The sequence below is a fragment of the Ovis aries genome, chromosome 17 (genome assembly GCF_016772045.2).
Source record: "Ovis aries strain OAR_USU_Benz2616 breed Rambouillet chromosome 17, ARS-UI_Ramb_v3.0, whole genome shotgun sequence".
In the NCBI taxonomy this organism is placed as follows: domain Eukaryota; kingdom Metazoa; phylum Chordata; class Mammalia; order Artiodactyla; family Bovidae; genus Ovis; species Ovis aries.
Window position 1 is genome coordinate 64,150,165 of NC_056070.1, and position 24,300 is coordinate 64,174,464.

The 24,300-nt window shown below is 48.4% G+C and overlaps 2 protein-coding genes across 7 annotated transcripts in view; one reads left to right on the forward strand and one right to left on the reverse strand.

The window, feature by feature from the left end:
- On the forward strand, positions 1–7,004 carry ALKBH2 (alkB homolog 2, alpha-ketoglutarate dependent dioxygenase). Of its 3 annotated transcripts, none has more exons than XM_004017618.4 (4): positions 1–325; positions 565–997; positions 2,591–2,789; positions 4,597–7,004. In XM_004017618.4, exons 2-4 carry the CDS (start codon positions 721–723, stop codon positions 4,901–4,903), a joined length of 783 nt encoding a protein of 260 aa, XP_004017667.4. In that variant the 5' UTR covers positions 1–325; positions 565–720; the 3' UTR covers positions 4,904–7,004. The 3 variants fall into 3 exon arrangements, with proteins under 3 accessions (XP_004017667.4, XP_011953338.3, XP_011953337.3); XM_012097948.4 differs by having other exon boundaries at positions 1–82; XM_012097947.4 differs by having other exon boundaries at positions 1–63.
- USP30 (ubiquitin specific peptidase 30) overlaps positions 5,099–24,300 on the reverse strand; it is a 23,927-nt gene continuing 4,725 nt past the window's right edge. For 2 of the 4 annotated variants that reach the window (XM_004017438.6, XM_042234717.2), the window contains exons 4-13: positions 18,507–18,610; positions 16,718–16,816; positions 16,062–16,107; positions 14,746–14,840; positions 12,620–12,679; positions 12,049–12,135; positions 10,998–11,078; positions 10,249–10,468; positions 8,009–8,129; positions 5,099–7,564 (exon numbers count right to left, since the gene is read on the reverse strand). In XM_004017438.6, coding sequence (XP_004017487.2) covers positions 7,300–7,564; positions 8,009–8,129; positions 10,249–10,468; positions 10,998–11,078; positions 12,049–12,135; positions 12,620–12,679; positions 14,746–14,840; positions 16,062–16,107; positions 16,718–16,816; positions 18,507–18,610 — 1,178 coding nt within the window. In that variant the 3' untranslated portion in view covers positions 5,099–7,299. The remainder of the gene's footprint in view (positions 7,565–8,008; positions 8,130–10,248; positions 10,469–10,997; positions 11,079–12,048; positions 12,136–12,619; positions 12,680–14,745; positions 14,841–16,061; positions 16,108–16,717; positions 16,817–18,506; positions 18,611–24,300) is intronic. The other 2 variants (XR_001021780.5, XM_012097945.5) reach the window with 2 other exon arrangements.

Consider the following 24,300-nt stretch of genomic DNA (forward strand, 5'->3'; position numbering starts at 1 on the left):
CTTTCTAGAGTGTCTACAGGAATCGGAGTTTAGCGGGTGCTGAGATTTTAAAGAGAACCCTCGGTACCACCACCCCACGCACGTATTACAGTTATTATTCTCTATCAGAATTCGGCGTGCTTATGACCACGTTTAACCGTTGTTAAACATTTAGATTCTGAATCATGTCCATTTAAAGATCTCAATACTTAATCTGTTAATACTTGTGTGGGAGGGCCCGTCAGTTATCCACTCCCGTCCTTTGCAGGGTGGCAGAGGGAGAGAGAGACATGCTTTTCTGGGTGAATTTAGGCAACCCCCACCTCTTACCGTGTCACTTTCCCAGGTATAAAGTGAGGGATTGGATAGTAGTTTCCAGGTTTGCCAATGGCATACGTATTCCGCGGGGGCGGGGAGGGGGGAGTTATTTCTTAAAAATTGCTCTTTTGAGGGGATGGGTGGCAGGCACGTGGGTTTTGCAAGCTAGGCAGCTGATTCTGATACCAACCCGGGTGTGGGAGACCCCTGACCAGATCACCTCTAAGGGATCCTTCCAGCCTTAACCTCCTCTTACTTCCTTTATAGGACTTGGTGTTAAACTTTCAAAATGAAACGGTAAAAACAGGAGGAATGCCCCTGTGGGACCACTTTGCAGAGTAGATTTTGGTGTTTGGGACAGACCCTGGGCAATCTCTCTTGGCCTGGCCACCAGCTTCCAGGTCTTCGTGTTGTGGAGACAAGATGGACAGATTCCTGGTGAAGGCGACTGTCGGGGGCCTTAAGAGAAGGATGGAACAAGAGCAGACTGGAGGAGGCCCAGCAGGGTTGGCAGAAGAGGAGGGAAACAGCAAGAAAAACCCCAGAAGAGCAGCCCTGGGGAATGAAGTTGACTCAGCAGGCCTCAGCTGGCGGCGCATTCAAGCTGAGGGCCTGGACTGCGATTACACTGTCCTGTTTGGCAAAGCCGAAGCAGACGAAATTTTCCAAGAGTTGGAGAAAGAAGTGGAATATTTTACAGGTAAGCAGAGGGATGGTGGGGTTGTGTGTGGAAGGCTGGTTTGAACACACTACTGGTCTGTGTTTAGAGAAATCTGAACTTAAGACCCATTAATAACGGATTCTAGCACAAGCTGGAATCAAGATTGCTGGGAGAAACATCAGTAACCTCAGATATGCAGATGATACCACCGTCATGGCAGAAAGCAAAGAACTAAAGAGCCTCCTGATGAAAGTGAGAGTGAAAAAGTTCTTAAAACTCGACATTCAGAAAACTAAGATCATAGCATCCAGTCCCATCACTTCATGGCAAATAGATGGGGAAACAATAGAAACAGTGAGAGACTTTAATTTTGGGGGCTCCAAAATCACTGCGGATGGTAACTGCAGCCATGAAATAAAAGACGCTTGCTCCTTGGAAGAAAAGTTATGACCAACCTAGACAGCATGTTAAAGAGCAGAGACATTACTTTGCCAACAAAAGGTCTGTCTAGTCAAAGCTATGGTTTTTCCAGTAGTCACGTATGGATGTGAGAGTTGAACTATAAAGAAAGCTGAGCGCTGGAGAATTGATGCTTTTGAACTGTGGTGTTGGAGAAGACTCTTGAGAGTCCCTTGGACTGCAGGGAGATCCAACCAATTCATCTTCAAGGAAATCAGTCCTGAATATTCATAGGAAGGACTGATGCTGAAGCTGAAACTCCAATGCTTTGGCCACATGATGCGAAGAACTGACTCATTTGAAAAGACCCTGATGCTGTGAAAGATTGAGGGCAGGAGGAGAAGGGGACGACAGAGGATGAGATGGTTGGATGGCATCACCAATGTGATTGACATGAGTTTGAGTAAACTCCGGGAGCTGGTGATGGACAGGGAAGCCCGGCGTGCCGCAGTCCATGGGGCCGCAAAGAGTTGGACACTGAGCAACTGAACTGAATAATGGATGAGTTTGTTAATTAATACATACTCCTGGCATCTCTGGGCCAAGCACCTTACTGAGTGCTTGCGATACAAACTTAATAATGGGAATAGCCTGTCCCCTGAGAGCTGGGAAGTTACCAGGTAATCCCTATGCACCAGTTCTCAGCGTCACTTGGAGGACTCTGTTGCTTGTGAGCACTCCATTGCTGGCCCTGCCCCCTGCAGTCTAGTGTCCAGAGTTTCTGATGCTGCTGATGCTGGAACCCACTCTGCAGCATGGCAGAGCACGGGGGCATGTAGAAACGCCCATGGGAGACCCAGCCTCCATCAAGAGCTGCATCAGCGCCATCTCCCCTGGATGTCCACACCCCTGCATCCCCGCAGTTGGCAACATCACCGTGCTAGCGTGTAACCTCACTTCATATTGCTCCAATTGTAGTCTCTTTTTTTTTCTGGTTCTGCTGAGCAATTAAGTTACAGTGTTTTGTTTTGTTTTTTAAATTGGACTAGAGCTGTTTCTCTCAATGTTGGACAAGAATCACTGCCCTCACAGGAAGGCTTTGGGTGAGCCACAATCATCTTTGAGGAGGAGGTCCTCGGCCAGAGTAATAGATATTACTCCTGTTGTACTTTTGCTCCTGAATGCTCAGGGAGCCAGTGGACACTTCTGAGGCCCCATGTCTCCCTTGCACAGGTGCGCTGGCCAGGGTCCAGGTGTTCGGGAAGTGGCACAATGTCCCAAGGAAGCAGGCGACATACGGCGACACTGGGCTGACCTACACCTTTTCAGGCCTCACTCTGTCCCCAAAGCCCTGGATCCCCGTTCTGGAGCGTGTCCGGGATCGTGTTTCTCTGGTGACTGGACAGACTTTCAACTTTGTGCTCGTCAACAGGTGACATTCTGTCTTTACCTTTTTTTTTTTTTTTCCAGGAGCATGGACTAGATTTTATAAATCTTCTGTCTCTTCCAAAAGGAAGAATTTAGGATTCCCTTGTATTTTACTCATTTGTGCAACAGATAATTCTTTAGTGTGCTTGGGGACCTAGTAGTGAAACAGCACCAGCATTTCGTCTTTATGGAATGCTCACCTTGGGGGCGGGGGGGCTTTCCAGGTGGCTCGGTGGTAAAGAATCCACCTGCCAATGCAGGAGATGGGGGTTCGATCCCTCGGCTGATAAGATTCCCTGGAGGAGAGCATGGCAACCCACTCCAGTATTCTTACCTGGAGAATGCCATGGACTGAGGTTATGGGGTCCATGACCTCATGGACTGTGGGATTACAAAGTGTCAGATGTGCCTGAGCACACATGGACGCACCTTGGTGGGGAGGGAGCCCGAGAACTGATGAACAGGTGAACAGGATACCTGCAGTCATTGATAAACGTCTTGTAAAAATTAAACAGGCTGATCTAAGAACATCTGGGAGGAAGGAGTCTGGGTTTCTCAACAGCACTCGATGCTTTCAGCCAAATAATCCTTTTTTGGGGGCTGACTTCTGTGGTGCCAGATGTTGGGCAGCATCCCTGACCTCCACTGACCGGATGCCAGGAGCTCCCTGTGCATGAGAAATGGTTGCCCGCCGTGTCAGCACACGGAGGATGCAGGACCACTGCAGCCTCCCCAGTGGTGCACCATCCAGCCTGGCAAAGAACAGGATCCTGGCCCCAGATCGCTGAAGTGCCTGTCAAAGGAATGATTTCAGTGAGCCCAGATTCTTGCATCTTCCCATACATAGAAAACACGGAACTCATTAACCTGTGATGTCTGGGTTTTCTTTAATTAACAAGAATCTTTTGATGGTCCAACTACCTGGTTTTTGTTGCAAAACCCCTCTGTATCCTGGCTCCTGCCTTATCTCTGGGGCCATCCCTCAGAGCTGAGAGACCGCCTCCTGGGCTTAAGTCCTCAGTTCTGCCTGCAGAATGAAACACGGTTTTCAACTTTTAGGTTGTGCATTTTTTTCCAAGGGTCCTTTTGGAGCAATGGAATGTCTCCAGACATCGCTTGAGTGCCCCCAGGGAGGGCAGAATTGCCCTGGTTGAGAATTTGGGGTTTAGGGGAAGATGGTTAGAGGAGGGGTTGGGAAAGGGTGACATTGGAGCTTATAACTAAACTAAGGGACCATGAGCCCCACAGGCCTCTGCAGGGAGAGCAGAGGGAGTTTGGAGTGCCTGTGGAGAGGAAATCCCACTGGTGTATGAGGGAAAGGGGTGTGCGGTGAGCTCAGCTCAGAGGTGGGCAGGGGCCAGGCGAGGAAAACCGATTTTATTCTAAGTTACAGAGAGAAGGCTTCTTACGTGATAAAGGTTTACAAATATGAATCGGGGGACTGTAAGACGTGTTTGGCCTCTATCCATGTGTGTGGCGTTTTTGTTTGTGGCCTCACCGTGTGACTTATGGGATCTTAGTTCCCCAACCAGGGACCAAACCTGGGCCGTGGCAGTGGAAGCGTGGAATCCTAACCACTGGACCACCAGGGAATGCCCTACTGGTGGGCTGTTTTAAAGCCTGTGATCAAAGAGGGCTGATAACAAAGTGAAAGGCTTGCTTCACTATGTAGACCAGCTGTGGCCCTTCAGCCCCTGCAGGAACCTGGGTTTGTGGCACTGTTTCCTGGCTGGCGGACGAGGACCCTCAGTGTGGGTGGCGTGTTTCCAGAGAGGACTGTTCTGTGGACTCTGCTCGTTTTCTCACTGCAGGTACAAAGACGGCCAGGACCACATTGGTGAGCACAGGGATGATGAGAGAGAACTGGCTCCCGGGAGCCCCATCGCCTCTGTCTCCTTTGGGGCCTGCAGAGACTTCTTCTTCCGGCATAAGGATTCTCGGGGGAAGCACCCCTCCCGGAGGCTGGCGGTGGTCAGGCTCCAGCTGGCCCATGGCAGCTTACTCATGATGAACCACCCGACCAACACTCACTGGTACCACAGTCTCCCGGTCCGAAAGAAGGTTCTGGCTCCCCGGGTCAACCTGACATTTCGGAAAATCCGGCCTACTACAAAGTGAACAGCGTTGTTAACAGCGAGTGCTTCTGTTGGCTCCTTCGCGCTCCACTCCTCGAGGGAGCTGCTGTTTCTTTTACCAACAGGGAACACGGAACGGGTTTCACCCAAGCGCAGGGCTTCTTACGGGTACAACGCAGAACTCAGAGAAAGAGGACATTGGTGTCATACTGGTGAATTACGAAAGAATACCAGATGATGTTTTTCCTAACAAAATGATTCTTTTATTGCTATAATACAGCAGATACAAAAGGTACCTTTAGCAAATACATAAATCAACAGTTATTATGGCATAAACTATGAGTTTGACTCGGGTTTTTGCAAAAAGAAGTGACTGTAAATAACTGAATGCTAGAAATAAGATTATTTGGCTGCTAACTAATGCCTAATAATTTACAATGTGAGGAAGCCACCCTTAAGTCAGGGGTAGAGAATGTGCCAGGAGATCATTCACATTTATGGCCGTAGCTGTGGCTCAGTCCCTGGCCTCTGACCAAGGGTCTGCTTACAACCAAACGTTCAAAGGAGGCACTGTTCACACCCGGCACCTCTTTGATGGCAGGTTTCAGAGTACATGGTGGCAGAAGGGCAGGTGCACAAAGCTACAGCTTGGTCAGGCAGGTGAAGGCCACGCGACCTGGGCACGTGTTGCCCCAGGCTCAGGTATCACGGGGACGCTCCTTTCACCATCAGAGCTGGGGTCTGCGACGAAGTCGGGAAGGGACATCTGCGGGAGCAGAGCAGAAGCTTCACACTGCTCCTTTCTCCCTGATGCTCACGGTCTGGAGAACCTTCACAGTCCATAGCAGGACTTCCCAGTCCTCGGGACGCACACATATCTGGCCCGGTGGAATGGGGACTGCCCAGGCCTCCAGTGGGTTCAGCTGACACCAAGGTCTTGTCTGGGAGTGTCACCAGCCCGCCCACCAGGGGAAGCATGGTCCTCAGCCTGACCTCAGGTGACCTGGATGCACCTGATTCCAAATCTTACCTCTGAGGAGTCAGTCTGCATTTGGTATCCTTTCTTTTTTAAAGAAAAAAATCTAGCTAAAACAGAGATACCGCTATGTCCTCGAAATTCCTTTGGCCCTGGGCTGCCTTCATGAGACTTACCTGAGGATGGGGGAGGATGATCAGATGGGGCCTTCTGCATGAGGTACTGGAAACCAACACGTGTAGAATATGGGTCTAGGACAGGATGATGGGGCTAGGTGTCAGCCGCCGTTGTGTGTTTCAAAAGTTTTCTTAAACTTCTTTCTTCCTTTTTTGTGGGATGGGCTGGACTTTGATGGCCATGGAATTGAACTCTTCACTTTACAGATGAGGAAACCGAGGTGTGGAGAGGTGGCGGCCCCGAGTGAGGTCTGCGCCCTTCCTTCTGAATCCAGTCCTCGCGCGGAGGCCAGGATTGTCTGTCTGTTATGGCCCCCGGCTTCACCTGTAAACCTCAGGAGCTCCACGTGGGCAACAAATAAATGGGAGAGAGTAATGGTCCATGGTGGGTCCTGGCGTGAGAAAGGGTTTTCTATGGAGCAGGGTGGTCATGGGTACAGTGCGGAGGCCGCCAGGTTCTGGCTGTCCAGGCAGTTATGTAATAAGTGGTGGCCACACCTCTCAGAGTCCAGGACACGCAAGATGACAGCAGCAAGGATGGTCACTTGTCACTGATGAAGTTGAGAAAGAATTCCCCTGAGGGGTGGGTTTGGCAGATGAGCTTTCACTACATATAAAGACTCTGAAAGGTTAGAAAAAGACATACAAAAGGGGAAGGCGGGTGTGCGCCAGGCGTCTTCTGAATTGTCCCTTTGCTCTCCATTCGGTCACTTTGGAACGATCAGAGCTTTGCAAAAATTGTTCATGTGACTCCCAGATGAGGTCTGTTTTCCAGAAGGGACGTGCTACAAAAGCAGTTGAGAGTGAAAGGCACTTTTTTTTTCTTTGAAATTGTTGCCTTTAATGATTTCACTAATTCATCCGTTTTCGTGGGCCTTGCTTGCTTATTAGAAATAAAAGATCTACGCTGAAGCCCTGGAGGATCAGACAGATAACTCCCCTTTGAGAATACCTGATGCATCAGAATATATTAAAAAAAGGTGGCTTCTGGAGTCTGGTTCCTTTTAATTACCTGTATCGGATGAGTGACAAGACACGATCTAGACACACATGGTGCCCAGTGCCACCCTGGTGCCCAGGGGCAAGCTGTGCGGGGAGGGGGTAGGGGCCTCATCTGGTGTGAATCGGGGCCGCCAGTTCCTCTGTGGAGCCTGCTCTTACAACACACCAGAAGGCCGCAGGACTCTAGTGGGGCTGCTCACACACGCACACACACGCCACGCACACGCACAGACACACAGGGCTGGGATGGTGCCGGCGGCTCTCCAGCCCTGGGGCGGGGCAGGGTCACTCCTCAGACTTGTACTCCCGACCCTGCGGCTGCACCTTGGAGAGGACACGCTCATAGAACAGGAGGTAGGCGCTGGAGGACAGCACCTCCTGCAGGCTGGCCTTGCGGACGGTGTCGTCGGAGACCCATAACCACTGGCTGCTGGCAGAGACGGGGTTCTTGGCCGAGGGCGGGGAGCGCCGGTAGGTCACGAAGTGTCCAGAGTGCATGTCCCCATGGTGGACGACCACGGCCATCAGCTGGAAGAGGTATGTGGAGGAGCTGAACGGTAGGAACAAAGGCCAGTGGTTTACAAATACAACGAGGAAGGTTTAGAGGCAAAAGCAAAGAGCAAGAGGACCCTAGCTGGATTCAATGACAGGGGACTGATGATGGTGCAGCCTTACAGCTGGACGCTATACAATCATTAAAATGCAGACGTCCACTGACTGGCCTGGGGGGCCGTCCAATTCTGTCAGTGTACCTACACTGTGTGGTATATACACACGAACACACACCTTTACAGGGAGAAAAACGAAGATTTAACTGGTGGTCTCTGGGTGGTGTCCCAGAGGTAGAATTTCTTTCTTTATACCCTGTGTACACACTTTCTTACATATGTACGTGTATACACACATACCCATAATATTTACGATTTTGGACTTCATAATTCTTATTTTTAAAGCAATCAGTGAATGAGGCTTGTGAGTCTAAGGAGCAGCTCACCTGTAGTCAGGAACAGCTGGGAGGGGGAAAGGCATGGGGGTCGGCAGCGCAGGCAACGAAGATGGGGAACAGGCGCCATTCATGAAAATCTGTGTTTTGGGGCCCCCTGGGTGATTGCGAACTGCAAGAGAAAAAGGCCCGAGGCGATTAAGATGAGCAGCGGCTCTGGGTAAACAAAAGGTGGTTTTTGCTTACCTTGAGATTTAACTCCCTGATAAGGCTACAAAAGAAAAGCAGATAACTTGATTTTGTGCTATGTTGATTCATAAAACTTCCTACTTTTTTGTTTCCACCTGCTTTACTCCCAAACAGAAAAACTGTATCCCCCCTCCCAGCCTCCTGCTCACTGTGACAACTCTGTGGATCTTTGAGATTTCCAGGCCTGGCTGCTGAAGACACGTGTCAGAGCCAAGCAGTGGCCCACTTACTGGCCTTCTGACCAAAACTGAAGCTTCTCAACCTTGAGGCTCTGGTCGCCCTCTGTGGGCGCTGTCCTGGGCACTTGCAGGATGCTGAGCAGCACCTCTGGCCTCCGCTCACAGCAGCGCCTCCTCTCCCGGCCTCGACAACCAAACACGTCACCAGCCCCAGCCCGGTGCCCCCTGGGGGCCAGACTCCCTGCTGAAAAGCACTGATCCAAACATTCTCTTTTCTCCGACTGTCAGCTTCTGAGGAGCGGCAGTCAGAGACAGCGGGGATGTGTTCATGGGTGCAGATGAGATAATTAAGGAGATGTTTACATTTCCTCTCCTTTCAAGTGTCATATTTGGGGGCCTTTAATACTGCCCAGCTACACTGTTGGCCTCTTTAACCACCCCGCTCTGAACACTAACAGACCTGTGCCCCTACCTGGGAGAGGGGAAAGTGAGGCCAAGGGGCCCTTGACTTAAAACTAGGCCCTCTTCCCACCCCTGCTGCTCTACTCTCAAAGTTAATCTGCGGATCTGCTGAGAAAGGACAAAGCTCCGTCCCTCTGCGAGTGATGTCCTGCCAGGCCATGCAGCTGGATGTAAAGACGAGTAACAGGAGTGAGGGGCGGGGACTGCCCTGGCGGGCCAGTGGCTGAGACTGTGCTCCCAGTGCAGGGGGCCCAGGTTTGATCCCTGGTCAGGGAATTAGATCCCACATGCCACAGCTAAGACCTGGTGGGCCAAAAAAAAAAGAACAAAAGCAGTGAGGGACACTAGGTGGGGAAAGGCCAGGGTGCAGGGAAGACAGTCCTGGCTTGACTAGGAGCAGCAAACAGGGTGGGGGGTTGTGGAGGGAGGGTGGAACAGGACGGGATGTTCAGGCTTGGAGCCTTTAAAGTCAGTGCATTTTCCCTCATTAATGAAGAACTAAACACATTACATACAAGACCTTTACAAAACTGCCCCACACTCCATTCCAGTTCCAGATGCCCCGTCTGGCACACAGCCTCAGGGAGCCTTGGTTCTCTCTTGTGTGAGACTGAAGGTGATAATAGCTACCTGGCTTCACTGGTGCCTGAGTCAAGGATTAACCTCAAGAGAGGATTGTAATGGGATCGGATAAATCAGCAATTCAGTAAAGAAGTAGCAACCCAAGTAAGATGTTTAGGCATCTTCAGCCAGGATACCACCTCCTCACATTTCCTGTCTAAAGGAGGTGATGGGAGGGAGGCTCATGAGGGAGGAGATATATGTTTACCTATAGCTGATTCCCTGGTGGCTCAGATGGTACAGAATCCACCTGCAATGTGGGAGACCAGGGTTCGATCCCTGGGTTGGGAAGATCCCCTGGAGAAGGAAATGGCAACCCACTCCAGTATTCTTGCCTGGAGAATCGCATGATCAGAGGAGCCTGGCAGGCTATAGTCCACAGGTCACAAAGAGTCGGACACAACTGAGTGACTTTGACACATAGCTGATTCACACTGTTGTACAGCATAAACTGACACAACGTTATAAAGCAATTATCCTCCAATTAAAAATTGAATATATACACTAGGTGACTGTATGGGGGCAGAAAAGAGAAGAAATTCAGTGGAATGAGGTGAGTCAATTATTATTTAGCCAGAAGATCAGAGAGCAGCCTTCCAGCCTCCTGCCTGTGTGTTTCCATCCGTCATAGAGCTTTTAAAAACTAGGCATCACTGTATCATTTTAACCCCTTTTATGAAACCCGCCTTCTCTCACCCCCAATCCTGCGCCATCGGGCAAGCCTGGCCCTGGTGGCACCAGGGCCCGGAGGGTCCCTCTCTCTGCCCCTTGGACACGCACCTGACTTGGGGGCTGCCGGCCCGTCCTGCAGCTCCAACGCGGGCCCTGCCTTCTCACACCGCTCGGGGCCGCGGTGACCGGGCTTGTGTCCCAGGAGGTGGTACTTGTAGATGTCCATCATCAGGAACTCGCCGAACTGCACGTGCTCGTGCCGCTTCAGGGGCGTGCCCTGGCTGGACCAGCTCAGCCGCTGGAGGTGGATGCACAGGCACTGCGGGAGCTGCGGCGGGAGAGACGGAGAGTGGAGGGCCAGAGCGGGACCCAGGGGGCCCCCAGAGCAGAGCCAGACCCGGGGGTCCTGGGAGCAGAGCCGGATCTGGGGGGCCCCCAGAGCAGAGCCAGACCTGGGGGTCCTGGGAGCAGAGCCGGATCTGGGGGGCCCCCAGAGCAGAGCCAGACCCGGGGTCCTGGGGGCAGAGCCAGATCTGGGGGGCCCACAGAGCAGAGCCAGACCTGGGGGTCCTGGGAGCAGAGCCGGATCTGGGGGGCCCCCAGAGCAGAGCCAGACCTGGGGGTCCTGGGAGCAGAGCCGGATCTGGGGGGCCCCCAGAGCAGAGCCAGACCCGGGAGTCCTGTGAGCAGAGATGGATCTGGGGGGCCCCCAGAGCAGAGCCAGACCCGGGGGTCCTGGGAGCAGAGCCGGATCTCAGGGGCGCCCAGAGCAGAGCCAGACCTGGGGGTCCTGGGAGCAGAGATGGATCTGGGGGGTTCCGGGGACAGAGCTGGCCAGGTGTGTGGCATAGGCTTACCTTCCCCAGTTTTAACTGTTTGACAAATGTGGTCCTCTGGTGTTCCACCTTCTCCCCATTCAGCGTCCCTTTCGCCTCAATCTGAAATAAAGGAAATATCTCTCTGAAGAAATTCTTGAAACAGGACCCTCAGAGAGAGCAGAGGGCCAGTTACCAGCAGCATTCACTGGGTACTTGGCATCCATCCATCTGCTGAAGGAACTCAGCTGCCCAGATATTTGCAAGTTGGTTTAGCTGTTTGAAATGGGCTTCCCTGGTAGCTAAGCTGGTAAAGAATCCACCTGCGATGCAGGAGACCCCAGTTGGATTCCTTGGTTGGGAAGATCCCCTGGAGAAGGGAATGGCTACCCACTCCAGTATTCTGGCCTGGAGAATTCCATGGACTGTATAGCCCATGGGGTTGCAAAGAGTCGGATATGACCAAGCGACTTTCGCTTTCATTGTTTTAAAGAGGATGACATGGTTGGATGGCATCACCAACTCAAAGGATATGAGTTTGAGCAAACTCCAGGAGATAGTGAAGGACAGGGAAGCTAGGCGTACTGTAGTCCACGGGGTCGCCGAGAGTTGGACATGACTTAGCGACTGAACAGAAGCAAGAGTCATTAAACAATTGTGGCCGTGGCAGCAAGAGAGACAGAGGCCGCAGTGAGACCCCGGCGCGGGCTGCCTGTCATGTTTTGTTTTGTGTCTTCAAAAACTCCTTCCCATACACCTCCTCTTAATTCAGAGGATGACATTCCTGGGGCAGTTGGGCAGGAGCGAGACAGGTGGGCATGGAGGGGACTGTAGCAAATTGGAGCGGGCATGTCTCACCTCAAAGCATATGATTCAATTTTTTTCCTTTAAACATTCTGTGAATGAAACAACTCATCTGGGAAAAAGATATAGTCTGTGGGCTGCCAATGTTCTAAGCAAGTGAGGTGGAGGTGGCTGTGGCTGCAAGGAGCCTCTGGGCCAGTCAACAGAGCTCAGGGCTAAGGGTATGTGAGGTCCTGTATCTGGACACAGGGGCCAGCTTGGGAGATGGCGGCCAGGGCTAAAGTCATACCTTTGTACAGTTGTCACAGACGACATCCCGCACGGATTCCGATGAGATGAAGTGGTGAAGGCAGTGGTCCAGGGTCAGGGGATGACCCTATGGCACAAGAAGCACTTTCACGAATACAATTCAAGGAGAGCTGGACTGACACTGTTAACAGGGCGAAGCCCAGAGCTTTATTCTGCTTAGGTAGGCTGCGAGGCTACAGACACAAGTGGGTGTTTCCCGAACAAAATGGGGAGCTCAGAGCATCCTAGATTTGTAACTCTGGATGGATTCCAGGGTATGAGGACCCAATACTGCAGAAAAGTATGCGCTTCCGTGCTGTTTTACGCATCTCTGAACTTGAGAGGTGTCTGTATATGTATTCGAAAAAGCCAAAATTTCTGCAGCAAGAGAGAAACCATCTTCTTCTTCTCCCAGACAGGTAGTGGTAACCACAGATTAAAACTAAGACAGGTTCAACTAACTATGTGTCTGAGTCATGTGCAGTACCTGAGTTACACAAGACGCCTCAAAGCTCTTTCAGATTCAGATGTCTCTGAAACAAATTCGAAATAAACCAGAGGTCGGTACGTACCCATGTGGCGGCTGGAATACTGAGTGATAGACTGTCGAAGGTATCAAATCGAACGGGACTCTGAAACATGAATTGCAGGAAATACAGAAAGGACTGAGGTTCAATTCAAAGTTTTATAAGTGGGAAGATATATGCCTATAAAACAGTTTCATATTTACACACCCAACAGTAACAGAGTCAAACGTAATATACCTACTGAGAAGCAAAGTCTATTAAGAACAACTTTGTAAACATAAGAACTACAATAATACTAAAGGACAGCTTGGAAAAACTGTACAATAATATACCTGACCCAGCAAAATGAGGATATTATCCTAAGGAAATAACCATGGACAACATAACTACAAGGATGTAGTTATCACAGCACCATTTAAAACAGCAAAACACAAATGGGTGAAACTTCTAGGGAATGATAAAGTAAATTATATCATGTCCACATAGAGTGGAATCCTATATTTAAAATACTGTAGTAGAAGTATACATGATTACACAGAAAGATGTGCATGTTTAGAGTTCCTGCTTTGGGGACCTCCCTGGTGGCCCAGTGGTTAAGAATTTGCCTGCCAATGCAGGACAGATGAGTTCAATCCCTGATCCAGGAAGAACCCACATGCCATAGAGCAACTAAGCCCGTGCACCACAGCCCCACATAGCCAATGCTCTAGAGCCCATTCTCTGCAACAAGAGAGGCCACCGCAATGAGAAGCCTGCACACCACAGCAAAGAACAGTCCCTGCTGGCTGCAACTAGAGACAGCTCACATGCAGCAATGAAGACCCGGCATCGCCAAAAATAAATAATTAATTTTATTCATAAATGAATAATAAATGTCAAAATCGATACAGAACTTATTAAAAAAAAGATTCAACATCATTAGTCACTCAGTCATGTCCAACTCTTTGAGACCCTGTGGACTGTAGCCTGCCAGGCTCCTCTGTCCATGGGATTCTCTAGGCAAGAACACTGGAGTGGGTTGCCATGCCCTCCTCCAGGGGATCTTCTCGACCCAGGGATCAAACCAGCGTCTCTTACGTCTCCCACACTGGCAGGAGACATGGAAGTTCTCATGATAAGTCCAATTAAAAGCACAATGACAGGAAAAAAAAAAAATGAGACACCATGTTGCACACAAGAGAATGGCTATAAATAAAAACTTAGATAATAAGTGTTGGTGAAGATGTAGAAAAATTTGAAACTTCATTCACTGCTGGTGGAAATGGAAAAATAGTCTCGCAGTCTCTCAAAAGGTTAAACTTAGAGTTACCATACGAGCTAGCAATTCCACTCCTAGGGAAATACTAACGAGAGATCAAAACATGTTCCCACAAAAATATGGGAACTATTCACAGTAGCATTATACATAAGAGCTGAAAAGTAGAAACAACTCAAATGTCCATCAACAGACGACTGGGTAAACAAAATGTGGTCTAGCAGTACAGCGGAATAGTACTGGTAATACCCAGGAATAAAGCGCTGGTACAGGCTACAGCATGGAAGAACCCTGAAAACATTATGCTGAGTCAAAGAAAGTCTCAGGGCACCAGACAGTGTACGATTCCATTTATACGAAATGTCCCGAACAGACAAATCTACAAAGACAGAAAGCAGATTAGTGGTTTCCGAGGGCTGACAAGTGTGAGGAGAAATAAGAAAGGAAGCGAATGGGTACAGGGTTGGCTTTTTCGTGTGTGTATGGTCGGGGGGTTGATAAAAATATTCTAAAACTGACTGAGGTGACAGCTGTATAATTCTCTATTTTTGCATCATGTTCAAAATTTTACATAATAACATTTTAAAATCTCAGAAACAATACACACACCAGAACTAAACAAAACTAAACAAACCAGCCCTAGAATCTGTTGTGTTTACCAAGAGTATAGACCCAACCTTAGGACTCAAAACCCTGCCAATCCACAATGGGTGTGCTGCTCCTGGTACAGAAGATGCCATCTGAGAGTCAACTGGTATGTCAGCACTCAACAAACGTGGGCAGTCAGCTGACTGTGCACAGAGACCCCAGAAAGTCACAAAAGCCAGACGTCAATGTCAGTCTGCACACTCTGGTTCCTGCATGAATCTTAAATAAAGCCTTGCCAGAAAACATCAGGCACTGGTGGTGTACTTACCTGGTGCTCACAGTGTTTGCAGACCATGTTACTCGTAAGTCTTCCGTGAAAAGGATGCTGAGACTTCCAGTGGTTGGACGCGGGATGCGGTGACCCTGAAACACAGAACACCTTTGGATAGGCCACCTCTAGCTCTTTGGCACCAACCTCAAAATTACCCTCCTTCTTAGTACGTGGTACAAACACCCTCTTCAGAGAAAGACGTTTCTGGGCTTCCCAGGCAGTCCACTGGTTAAGACTCCAGGCTTTCACTGCACAGATATTGGACCTGATCCCTAGTCAGGGAACTAAGATCCTGCATGCCATGAGGCAAGGCCAAAAGAAAACAAAGGCAGGAAAAAAAAAAAAAAAGACTTCTGAAAACATCAGAATGAGCAGGTTCTAAAGAACTGGGGTTTGGAGGGGCAGGATGGGGGTTAGTGGAATAATCACAGCGGTGTGGTGTACCAGTTAGAACCACAGGCAGAAGACAGGCCGGCCTGGGCTGGGTCCTGGCTTTGCTTCTTTAGTCACCGGCCCAGAGCCAGACTTCATGTTTATAAGCCTCAGTTTTCTGGAAATGGGGATAATTATGATCCCACTGTGCCCCACACCTGGGGCTTCCCTGATGGCTCAGCAGGTAAAGGATCCGCCTGCAACATAGGAGACATGGGTTCAATCCCTGGATTGGGAAGATTTCCTGGGGAAGGAAATGGCAACCACGCCAGTATTCTTGCCTGAAAAATCCCGTGGATGGAACAGCCTTGTGGGCTACAGTCCAATGGAGTCACAGAGCCAGACACGACTGAGTGACTAAGCGCGTGCCGCACACCACCAACTTCACAGAGCAAGCTTCTGTGAGGTATTATGGTGATTGGCACACAGCAGGGACCCAAAAGATAACTGTTCTCATTACTACCAATACGCAAAGGAATTGACGTGTCATTTTCTCAAGAAAACAATGATTTCCTTCTAGGGAGGCCTGGGATCATTTGCAGGAACAGCTGGCCACAGTGGAAATGCTGAGGACATGGCAACTTCGCCTTATTAAGTTACAGGACCAATTCAAGAAGGTAGAGAGACCACCGTCTGAGGCAGAAACAGGTCCATTAAGCAGAAACTGAGCAGGACTCGGCTGTGAAGGAACACTTGAGGTGCTCACTGGGGGGACGGTTTAGAGCTGTTTCCAAAACACAAGTTCCTCTCAAATGCACACACTCCAAGTTGGGATGGATGTCACCGGAAAAAAAACATTCTTTTTAGAAAACATAAAGCACATTACTATCCTATCGAAAAGGTACACATCTCACATGTTACAGTTTAAGGGAAACGACTACCTCTGGTGCGGCAGGTGATTTGTCTGGGAGTTATTTCTGTCTGCTGCTGCAGGGGAAGAAAGAGAAAGAGGCTGAAAACCCTACTGCTCTCCCTCTGGCCACCCACCCTCAATCCCCTCTTAAATCTCTCATTTCTGTCCTGACTGCCCTGTTCAAAAATCAACTTTGAGCTAAGCTTCCTAAAAGCAGCCTTAACTGTGCTCTCTGACTGATTTCTGTACCTATTCCTTCATCAAATGCAACTGAACACCTTTCCTCTCTGGAATATCTGCACCCCCCTCCTTTGACTGGTTAACTTTTATCAACTCCCTAACATTTAGAATGTGCCAGGGAAATGAGATTCATTGAGCATTCTTGTGGCTCCTTGCTCTCCTGTATTAAAAGGGGGGGGGGGGCGGGGGGAATACACTCTTTCCTCTCAAGGCCAATGCAAATTGCAGCAAGGGATTGCTTTCAAGAACTTCAACACTGCTAGGCACAGTCACTGCCTGCCAACTGTGATGTTTCAGACCCTCCCCCAGCCTCACTCCCACTATTGGCTTTTGATCAAATTTTACTTTTCAGTTTAAAGTTATAGGAAAATCACACTTGTGTCCCCTGGACCTGCTCGATGTGCACAGACCACACTGGATGTACTGTGAGTGTTAATGGTTTACCTCCAGGGAATGCACATCAAACAGATGTGTGACCCGGGGCTGGCGGTCCCGCTCATCCTCCAGTGACGAAGTGATCACGTGGAATAACTCGTGGGCATCCTGTCAAGAGGGCAGAGCACTCTTCAGAGTGGCTGGAGAGGCCGGGCAACGTCAGAACCATCTGCCGTGCGTACCACCAGGCAGACCCTCTATGGCTAAGCTGGGTAGAGTTTGCTTTCCAGCTTCTCAAGACCCAGTGCGTTCAACAGAAATGGCTATAAAAGTGGCTGGCGGACCTGATCACTAACAGTGAAGGCGTGGACCAGGTCCTGTGCTAGATGCTCTGATGTGCTGAGAGGAAGGGAACCACAGACAGACGTGCTTTCTCCCCCGCCACACATCGCAGTGCCATGCGGCTCAGTGTCAGACCCTGGAAACACTCCCCAGGAGCACCTGGGACCCAAGGGGGTCCTTGACAGAAGAGCAGGACTTAAGGAATGCGGATGAAGAATGTCACCTGTCACATCAGTAAACAAAGGATGGTGTGGCCACCAGACCAGCGGCCCTGCAGTCGCCCCCACTGTGCACCCTGAGGGGATTCAGGATGGAGAAAAGCAGGATATGGGCCCGAGATAGCTAAGGTGCGCACTGAAGGAATGATTTCAATGAGCCCAGATGTGTGCATCTTCCCGAACGTAGAAAAGTACTTAATTCATTAACTTGGGAAGTCCAGTTTTTCTTTATTTAACAGTAATCTTTTGATGTTCTGACTACTGTGGGTTTTTTTTTGCAAATACTTGATATATCCTGGCTCCTCCCTGACCTCTTCAGAGAAGCCCCCAGAGCTATCTGAGAGGCTGTCTCCCTGCTTAAGGACTGCCTTCAGTATGCCAGTCAAATAAAACCTGATTCTCAGCTGTAAGGTTGTATGTTTTTTTTTTCAGCCAACAGATATCTGATGTCCTGAAGGACTAAACTCCAGTCGCTCTCTCAGTTTAGAGAAATTGAATTGTAGCTAAATAATTCCAGTTACCAGAGGAGGATTACAAAAGTAGCTTCTAAATGGAAAAATATTTCGACATGTAATGGATTAGTCAAGAAGCATCATGAGAAAGCAGAGATACTCTCAACATCGTGTTTAAAAAGTAACACATACATGGCTTCCAATTAAAGTGGAAATGGAGACCATCTTTAAAGAAACAGGGAGTGAGAAAGCCTCCCACTTCACTTTCCTGAGTTTTTAAATGCCTCTCACTTCAGCCCCACAGTTTGGGGAGCCCAAAGGCTCTGGTCCAGGGGATGGACAGTGGAGGCGGCAGCGGCCAGCACAAAGCTGGCCAGGGCCAGCCTGGAACATTGGCGGACAGGAGGAGGCACTGCCAGAAATGTGCACCCACGGGGGTGAAACCGTCGGTCCCCAGACCTCCACGCTCTCAGCCCCAGCGCTGTCCTCCGGGGAAGGGGAGGAGAAGGTAGAGCCACTCACCTCTCTCTGAAGGCCTCACATCTCCCCATCAGCCACTGAAGTGTAAAGTCACTAGAGAACTAAAAAGATCTCCCCCCCTTGGCAACAGTGTGCCTACGCCCTGTCCTGTGAAACTTCTCTGTCCCCAGTCACAATCTGGTCTCAGGACACTCAAGCTGTCGGAAACATCACAGAAACATCCGCGCAGGCCTGGCCACTAACTGTGAAGTCAGTGCTGGCATTTACTCCTCCCGCTGCAGCGATGCAGCTGTTTCTGGAGCTCAGGTCCCAGCTCATGAATGGGAAGGAGTCTCCGAGGAAACCTGTTTTGAATATTGTGTTCACCTGCTCTTCAAATGAAGAGATCTGCCATCGGTACATTCTTAAGACGTCCAACAAGCAGCTTGCATCCAAGACCTCTTCGTCAGTGACCTCTTGGCAGGATAAAGCTGGAATCAAAAGAGGCAACACAGTTATTAAGTGAACCAACACAACAACTAGCCAAGAAAACCTGTGCAGAAAGATGTGTCAAAGCTAATTAAAACAGAAAGACTGGAAAATTCACCCTGGAATTATATCTCTTTTGTTACTCTTCCTTGTAGCCTTACCCAGTTAGGACGCTGGTAGACACCTGGAGTTTCCTGAATGAATGTAATTTTTCACACGGCCGCAGCATTTAGTAACCGACTTTCAGATATCTGAATTACTATTATCAACAGAAACTTACTGTTGCAAGATTCATGTTGAATAAAATGATTTTAACTCTCAACTTGGAGGGACAGGAGGACCCTTAAACATCCAGCTGGTCCCACCCTACACTTTCTGCCTATCTCCTTCTCTACAGGACTGTCCCAGGACCACCAGGCAGGCCTTGTTTGCATTAGAGTTTCTGACTCTTGCTACAAAGCATCAAGCTCTATGAAGTAGCCTGAAAGAGTCCTCTGAATGGTTTACTTTTCTTTTTTCTGTCATTGTTGTTTCTGGTCGCGCCACCTGGCTTTTGGGATCTTAACTCCTAGAGTAGATATTGAACCCGGCCTTCAGCAGTGAAAACACAAGGCCTAACCCCTGGACAACCAGGGATTTCAATCTGAGTAGAATCAAGCCTAACAGATACAGATAAAAGTTTGATAAGCTTATGAATTTATACTGCAAGTAAATCTACATCGGGGGTTGGCAAACTTTTTCTGTAAAAGGTCAGCTAGTAAACATTTTAGGCTTTGCAGGTCTCTGTAGCAACTACTCAGCTCTGCCACTGTAACACAAAAAGCAGTCACAGATGATAGATAATATGTAATATTATATAGATATGCAATATTATAAAGATGGTATGTAATAGTATATATTACATAGATACATAAGTAATATTACATAGATAACATGTAAACAAATGGACATGGCTGTGTTTCTGCTGCTACTGCTAAGTCACTTCAGTCGTGTCCGACTCTGTGCGACCCCATAGATGGCAGCCCACCAGGCTCCCCCGTCCCTGGGATTCTCCAGGCAAGAACACTGGAGTAGGTTGCTGTGTTTCAATAAAGTTTTATTCACAAAAACAGGTGGCACGCAAATTTGGCCCCAGGGCCAAAGTTTATTGATTCCTGATCCTGACCACCCTCTTCCCTGAGCATATTATTAAGGACCAATATATCACACTGAATCAGCACTGCCATAAGATAAAGAAGATAAAAGTATAGGAGAAGCCTGCCTCTCAGTGCAGTTTCTGGGAGTTCAGTGACTCTCCAGATAAATTAAGCCGGTGTTTCTTCTCTGCGATTTGCAGTCAGTGAACTGGCAAGATGGCTGTGACCCTGAACACTGCCACCCTACGCATGTCGAAGCATGGCTGGTGACCTGAGGAGAAGCAGCAGCCTGGACAGCTGGTAGCCAGTTACTGGTGCAATAAACCCTGGCGTCAAACCCTTACCCTACCCGTCTGAAGAGGTACTATTCCTTCCCTCCTCCTAGAGCCCCAGGCAGCCCTGTTAGCTTTTTCCCTCCCAAAGAACATCTGAACGTCCCCTTTAGCCCAGTTCTGCCTACAACACTGTGGGGCAACGTGGCAATGTCTACTCATTTTCCTGTCTCACAATCCAGCAACCTGACTTTCTCAGGATCTGCCCAGGGAAACAAGTGACTGTGTTCTTGACAGCCATGTACAAGGAGGTTCACTACAGCCAGTTTATCTAGACAAGGCACCAGAAGCCAATAGCTAAGTGGACGGGGGACGTGGCACAGCTGCAAAGGTGCATGAGGTTTTGCAAACCACGTATGTGATACGGGATTAAAAGTCAAAATATATTAAAAAAAAAAAAAAAAACTCTTAAAAACTCAAAAACAAAAATACAGAAAACTGATTTCAAAAATGGATGAAAGATTAGAATAGACATTAAAAAAACATATAAATGGCCAATAAACACATGAGAAGATGCTCAACGTGACCTATGATTAGGGAAATGCAAATCAAAGCCACAGTGACATCACTTGCACACCTACTGAGGTGGCTGTTATCAGAAAGACAGACAGTAACAGGTGCTGGTGAGGACGTGGAGAACTGGAACATCTGTGCAAAGGGAAGGGAAAAGGCTATAGCCGCTGTGGACAGCGGTGTGGCGACGCCTCAAAGTATTAAACGAGCTGCCATCTGATCCAGTGAGTCCACATCTGGGTATATAACCCCCCAAAATCAAAAGCAGGGGCTCAAACAGATATATATGTCCACCAATGTCCACAGCAGCACTATTCACAATGGCCAAAAGGCGGAAACAGCCTAAACGCCCACTGACCTATGAACGGGTAAACAAAATGCGGCGTGTACATAGTACACACGCACACACACACACACTGGAAAGTCACTCATATTCAGCCTGTAGGAACGACCTTCGGACACATGCTCCAGTGGGGATAAGCCTCGAACACATCAGGCTAAGTGAAACAAACCAGGCACAAAAGAACAGATATATTGTATGATTCCACTTAAGTAAGGCACACAGTCAAACTGACAGAGACAGAAAGCAGAATAGCAGTGCCCAGGGTCTGGGGGTAGTGAAAATAGGCAGTTACTGTTTAATGGATGTAGAGTTTCAATACGGAGGATGAAAATGTTCTGGAGATGAACAGTGGTCACGGTTGCCCAACAGTGTCAATATACCTATTACTACTGAACTGTTTACTTCAAAATGATTAAGATGCTAACTTTTAAGTTAGGAATATTTTACCACAATTTTTTTAATGGGCAAAGGATATGAGCTAGTAGTTCACAGAAGACAAAATACATGAGACCAGTAAATTCAGAAAAAAGAAAAAAAAACAGTGAATGAGGGAGAGATATGTGTATGAAACGGCTGTTTCTCTAATGCACATAAGATTATTTGGTCATAAAAAAACAAAATAATATACCATTTCTGTGGGTAGGTAGAAACGCAGTTAAATGCACAGAAACAGTCCGGAAGGTTACACTTATCTTTTGCTTCGGGAAGGAAGGAGGGGAACAGGGCTGGGATAGTGGTAAAGAACTTCAGGCCTCTCTGTAATGCTTTAACTTCTCACAAGGAGAATTTATTCAGGCTTTATCACGAAATTAAAAATTATATTTATAAAAACCAAAATAAAAGACACTGGGCTGGAAGAAGCACAAGCTGGAATCAAGATTGCCGGGAGAAATATCAATCACCTCAGATATGCAGATGACACCACCCTTATGGCAGAAAGTGAAGAGGAACTCAAAAGCCTCTTGATGAAAGTGAAAGAGGAGAGTGAAAAAGTTGGCTTAAAGCTCAACATTCAGAAAATGAAGATCATGGCATCCAGTCCCATCACTTCATGGGAAATAGATGGGGAAACAGTGGCTGACTTTTTCTGGGCTCCAAAATCACTGCAGATGGTGACTGCAGCCATGAAATTAAAAGACGCTTACTCCTTGGAAGGAGTTATGACCAACCTAGACAGCATATTCAAAAGCAGAGACATTACTTTGCCAACAAAGGTCCATCTAGTCAAGGCTATGGTCTTTCCAGTGGTCATGTATGGATGTGAGAGTTGGACTGTGAAGAAAGCTGAGCGCCAAAGAATTGATGCTTTTGAACTGTGGTGTTGGAGAAGATTCTTCAGAGTCCCTTGGACTGCAAGGAGATCCAACCAGTCCATCCTAAAGGAGATCAGTCCTGGCATTGGAAGGACTGATGCTGAAGCTGAAACTCCAATGCTTTGGCCACCTCATGAGAAGAGTTTGACTCACTGGAAAAGACCCTGATGCTGGGAGGGATTGGGGGCAGGAGGAGAAGGGGACGACAGAGGATGAGATGGCTGGATGGTATCACCGACTCGATGGACATGAGTCTGGGTGAACTCCGGGAGTCGGTGATGGACAGGGAGGCCTGGTGTGCTGCTATTCATGGGGTCGCAAAGGGTCGGACACGACTGAGCGACTGAACTGAACTGAACTGAAGAGGCAGAAGCAGAGAAGGCAGCATGTGGCAAGAGGACAACACCTAACCCTCTGTTGTGATAGCACCCAGCCTGCGTTAGGACACCCATGTGGACATGCCAGTTTTTCACAGTCTTTGGGATGGTAATCTTTTTTGTTTTTAAACAGGGCAGTAAAAGAAAAGAGTTTCAAGTTGCCTCTTATGTAAAAGAGAACTTGCTTTTCATAACGGTTTCTGGTCAAAGTGAGATCATACCTCAGGTTAAGCAACACTCAGCTAACTGTTTTCAAAATCCAACTTTTTTTCTAATAATACACAATCATTATTGAAAGTTTTAGTAGGTTTTTTTTCATCTTTAAAATTGTCACCTGCACCATACCAAAATATCCATGGCTAATGTTTTGGCCTTTTTCTGTCCACCCTTTATCTGTGTACATTTTCGCTTTCCTGAAGTCAAATTATACCATATTTCGTATCCTGCTCTTTTAAACTTAATAAGATAGCCGATGCCTTCTCCCAAATTAAAACTAAAACTAAAACACTTCAGAAAGATGATTCTTAATGGCTGTGTAACATTCCATTGCTGGCTTAATCACCCTACTGCTGGATAACCACATTCTTCCCTTGCTCCCCAAACCCCCATTACACAAGGTGGTGGAAGTCTTTGCTCATACACTCGGCCATCCATACCCACTTGCTCCATATCCTCAGAGTCTACCAACCAAAGATTGAAAATACTCAGGGAAAAAAATTCCAGAAAGTCCCCCAAAGCAAAACTTGAATCTTCCAGGCACTGGCAACTATTTACATGGAATTTACATTGTCTGACACGACTGAGCGACTTCCCTTTCACTTTTCACTCTCATGCACTGGAGAAGGAAATGGCAACCCACTCCAGCGTTCTTGCCTGGAGAATCCCAGGGATGGGGGAGCCTGGTGGGCTGCCGTCTATTGGGTCACACAGAGTCGGACACGACTGAAGCAACTTAGCAGCAGCAGCAGTACATCGTATCAGACATTATAAGTAATGTAGAGATTATTGAAAGTTGATGGGAGGATGTGCACAGGTTATACACAAACACTACGACATTTCACATAAGGGGCTTGAGCATCTGCAGGTTTGGGTGTCTGCCTGTAGGGGTGTACAGATGCTGCAGGAGGAAAAACCAGTTCTACAGTTAAAAAAAAAAAAAAGTGGTTAAAAACAAAATGAGAGGAAGCAACTTAGATGTCCATCGACAGATGAATGGATAAAGTTGTGATACATATATACAATGGGATATTACTGAGCCATAAAAAGGAACTGAGTCACTTGTAGTGAGGTGGATGAACTAGAGCCTGATACAGAGTGAAGAAAGAAAGCGAGAAACAAATACTGCATATTAACATATATCTATTATGAAATCTAGACAAATGGTACTGATGAACCTATCTGCAGGGCAGGAAGAGAGACACAGACGTAGAGGGTGGGCTTGTGGCCACAGTGGGGGAAGGAGAGGGTGGGACGGACTGAGAGAGTGGCACCCACATAGCGGGAAGCTGCTGCCTAGCGCAGGGAGCTCAGCTCAGTGCTCGGCGACGACCCAGGGGGTGGACTGGAGAGTGGGAAGATGGAACTCAGGGCTGGAAAGGAGGCTCAAGAGCAAGAAGACATCTGTGTGCATATGGCTGATTCGTGCTGTTGTCCAGCAGAAACTAGTGCAACGCTGTAA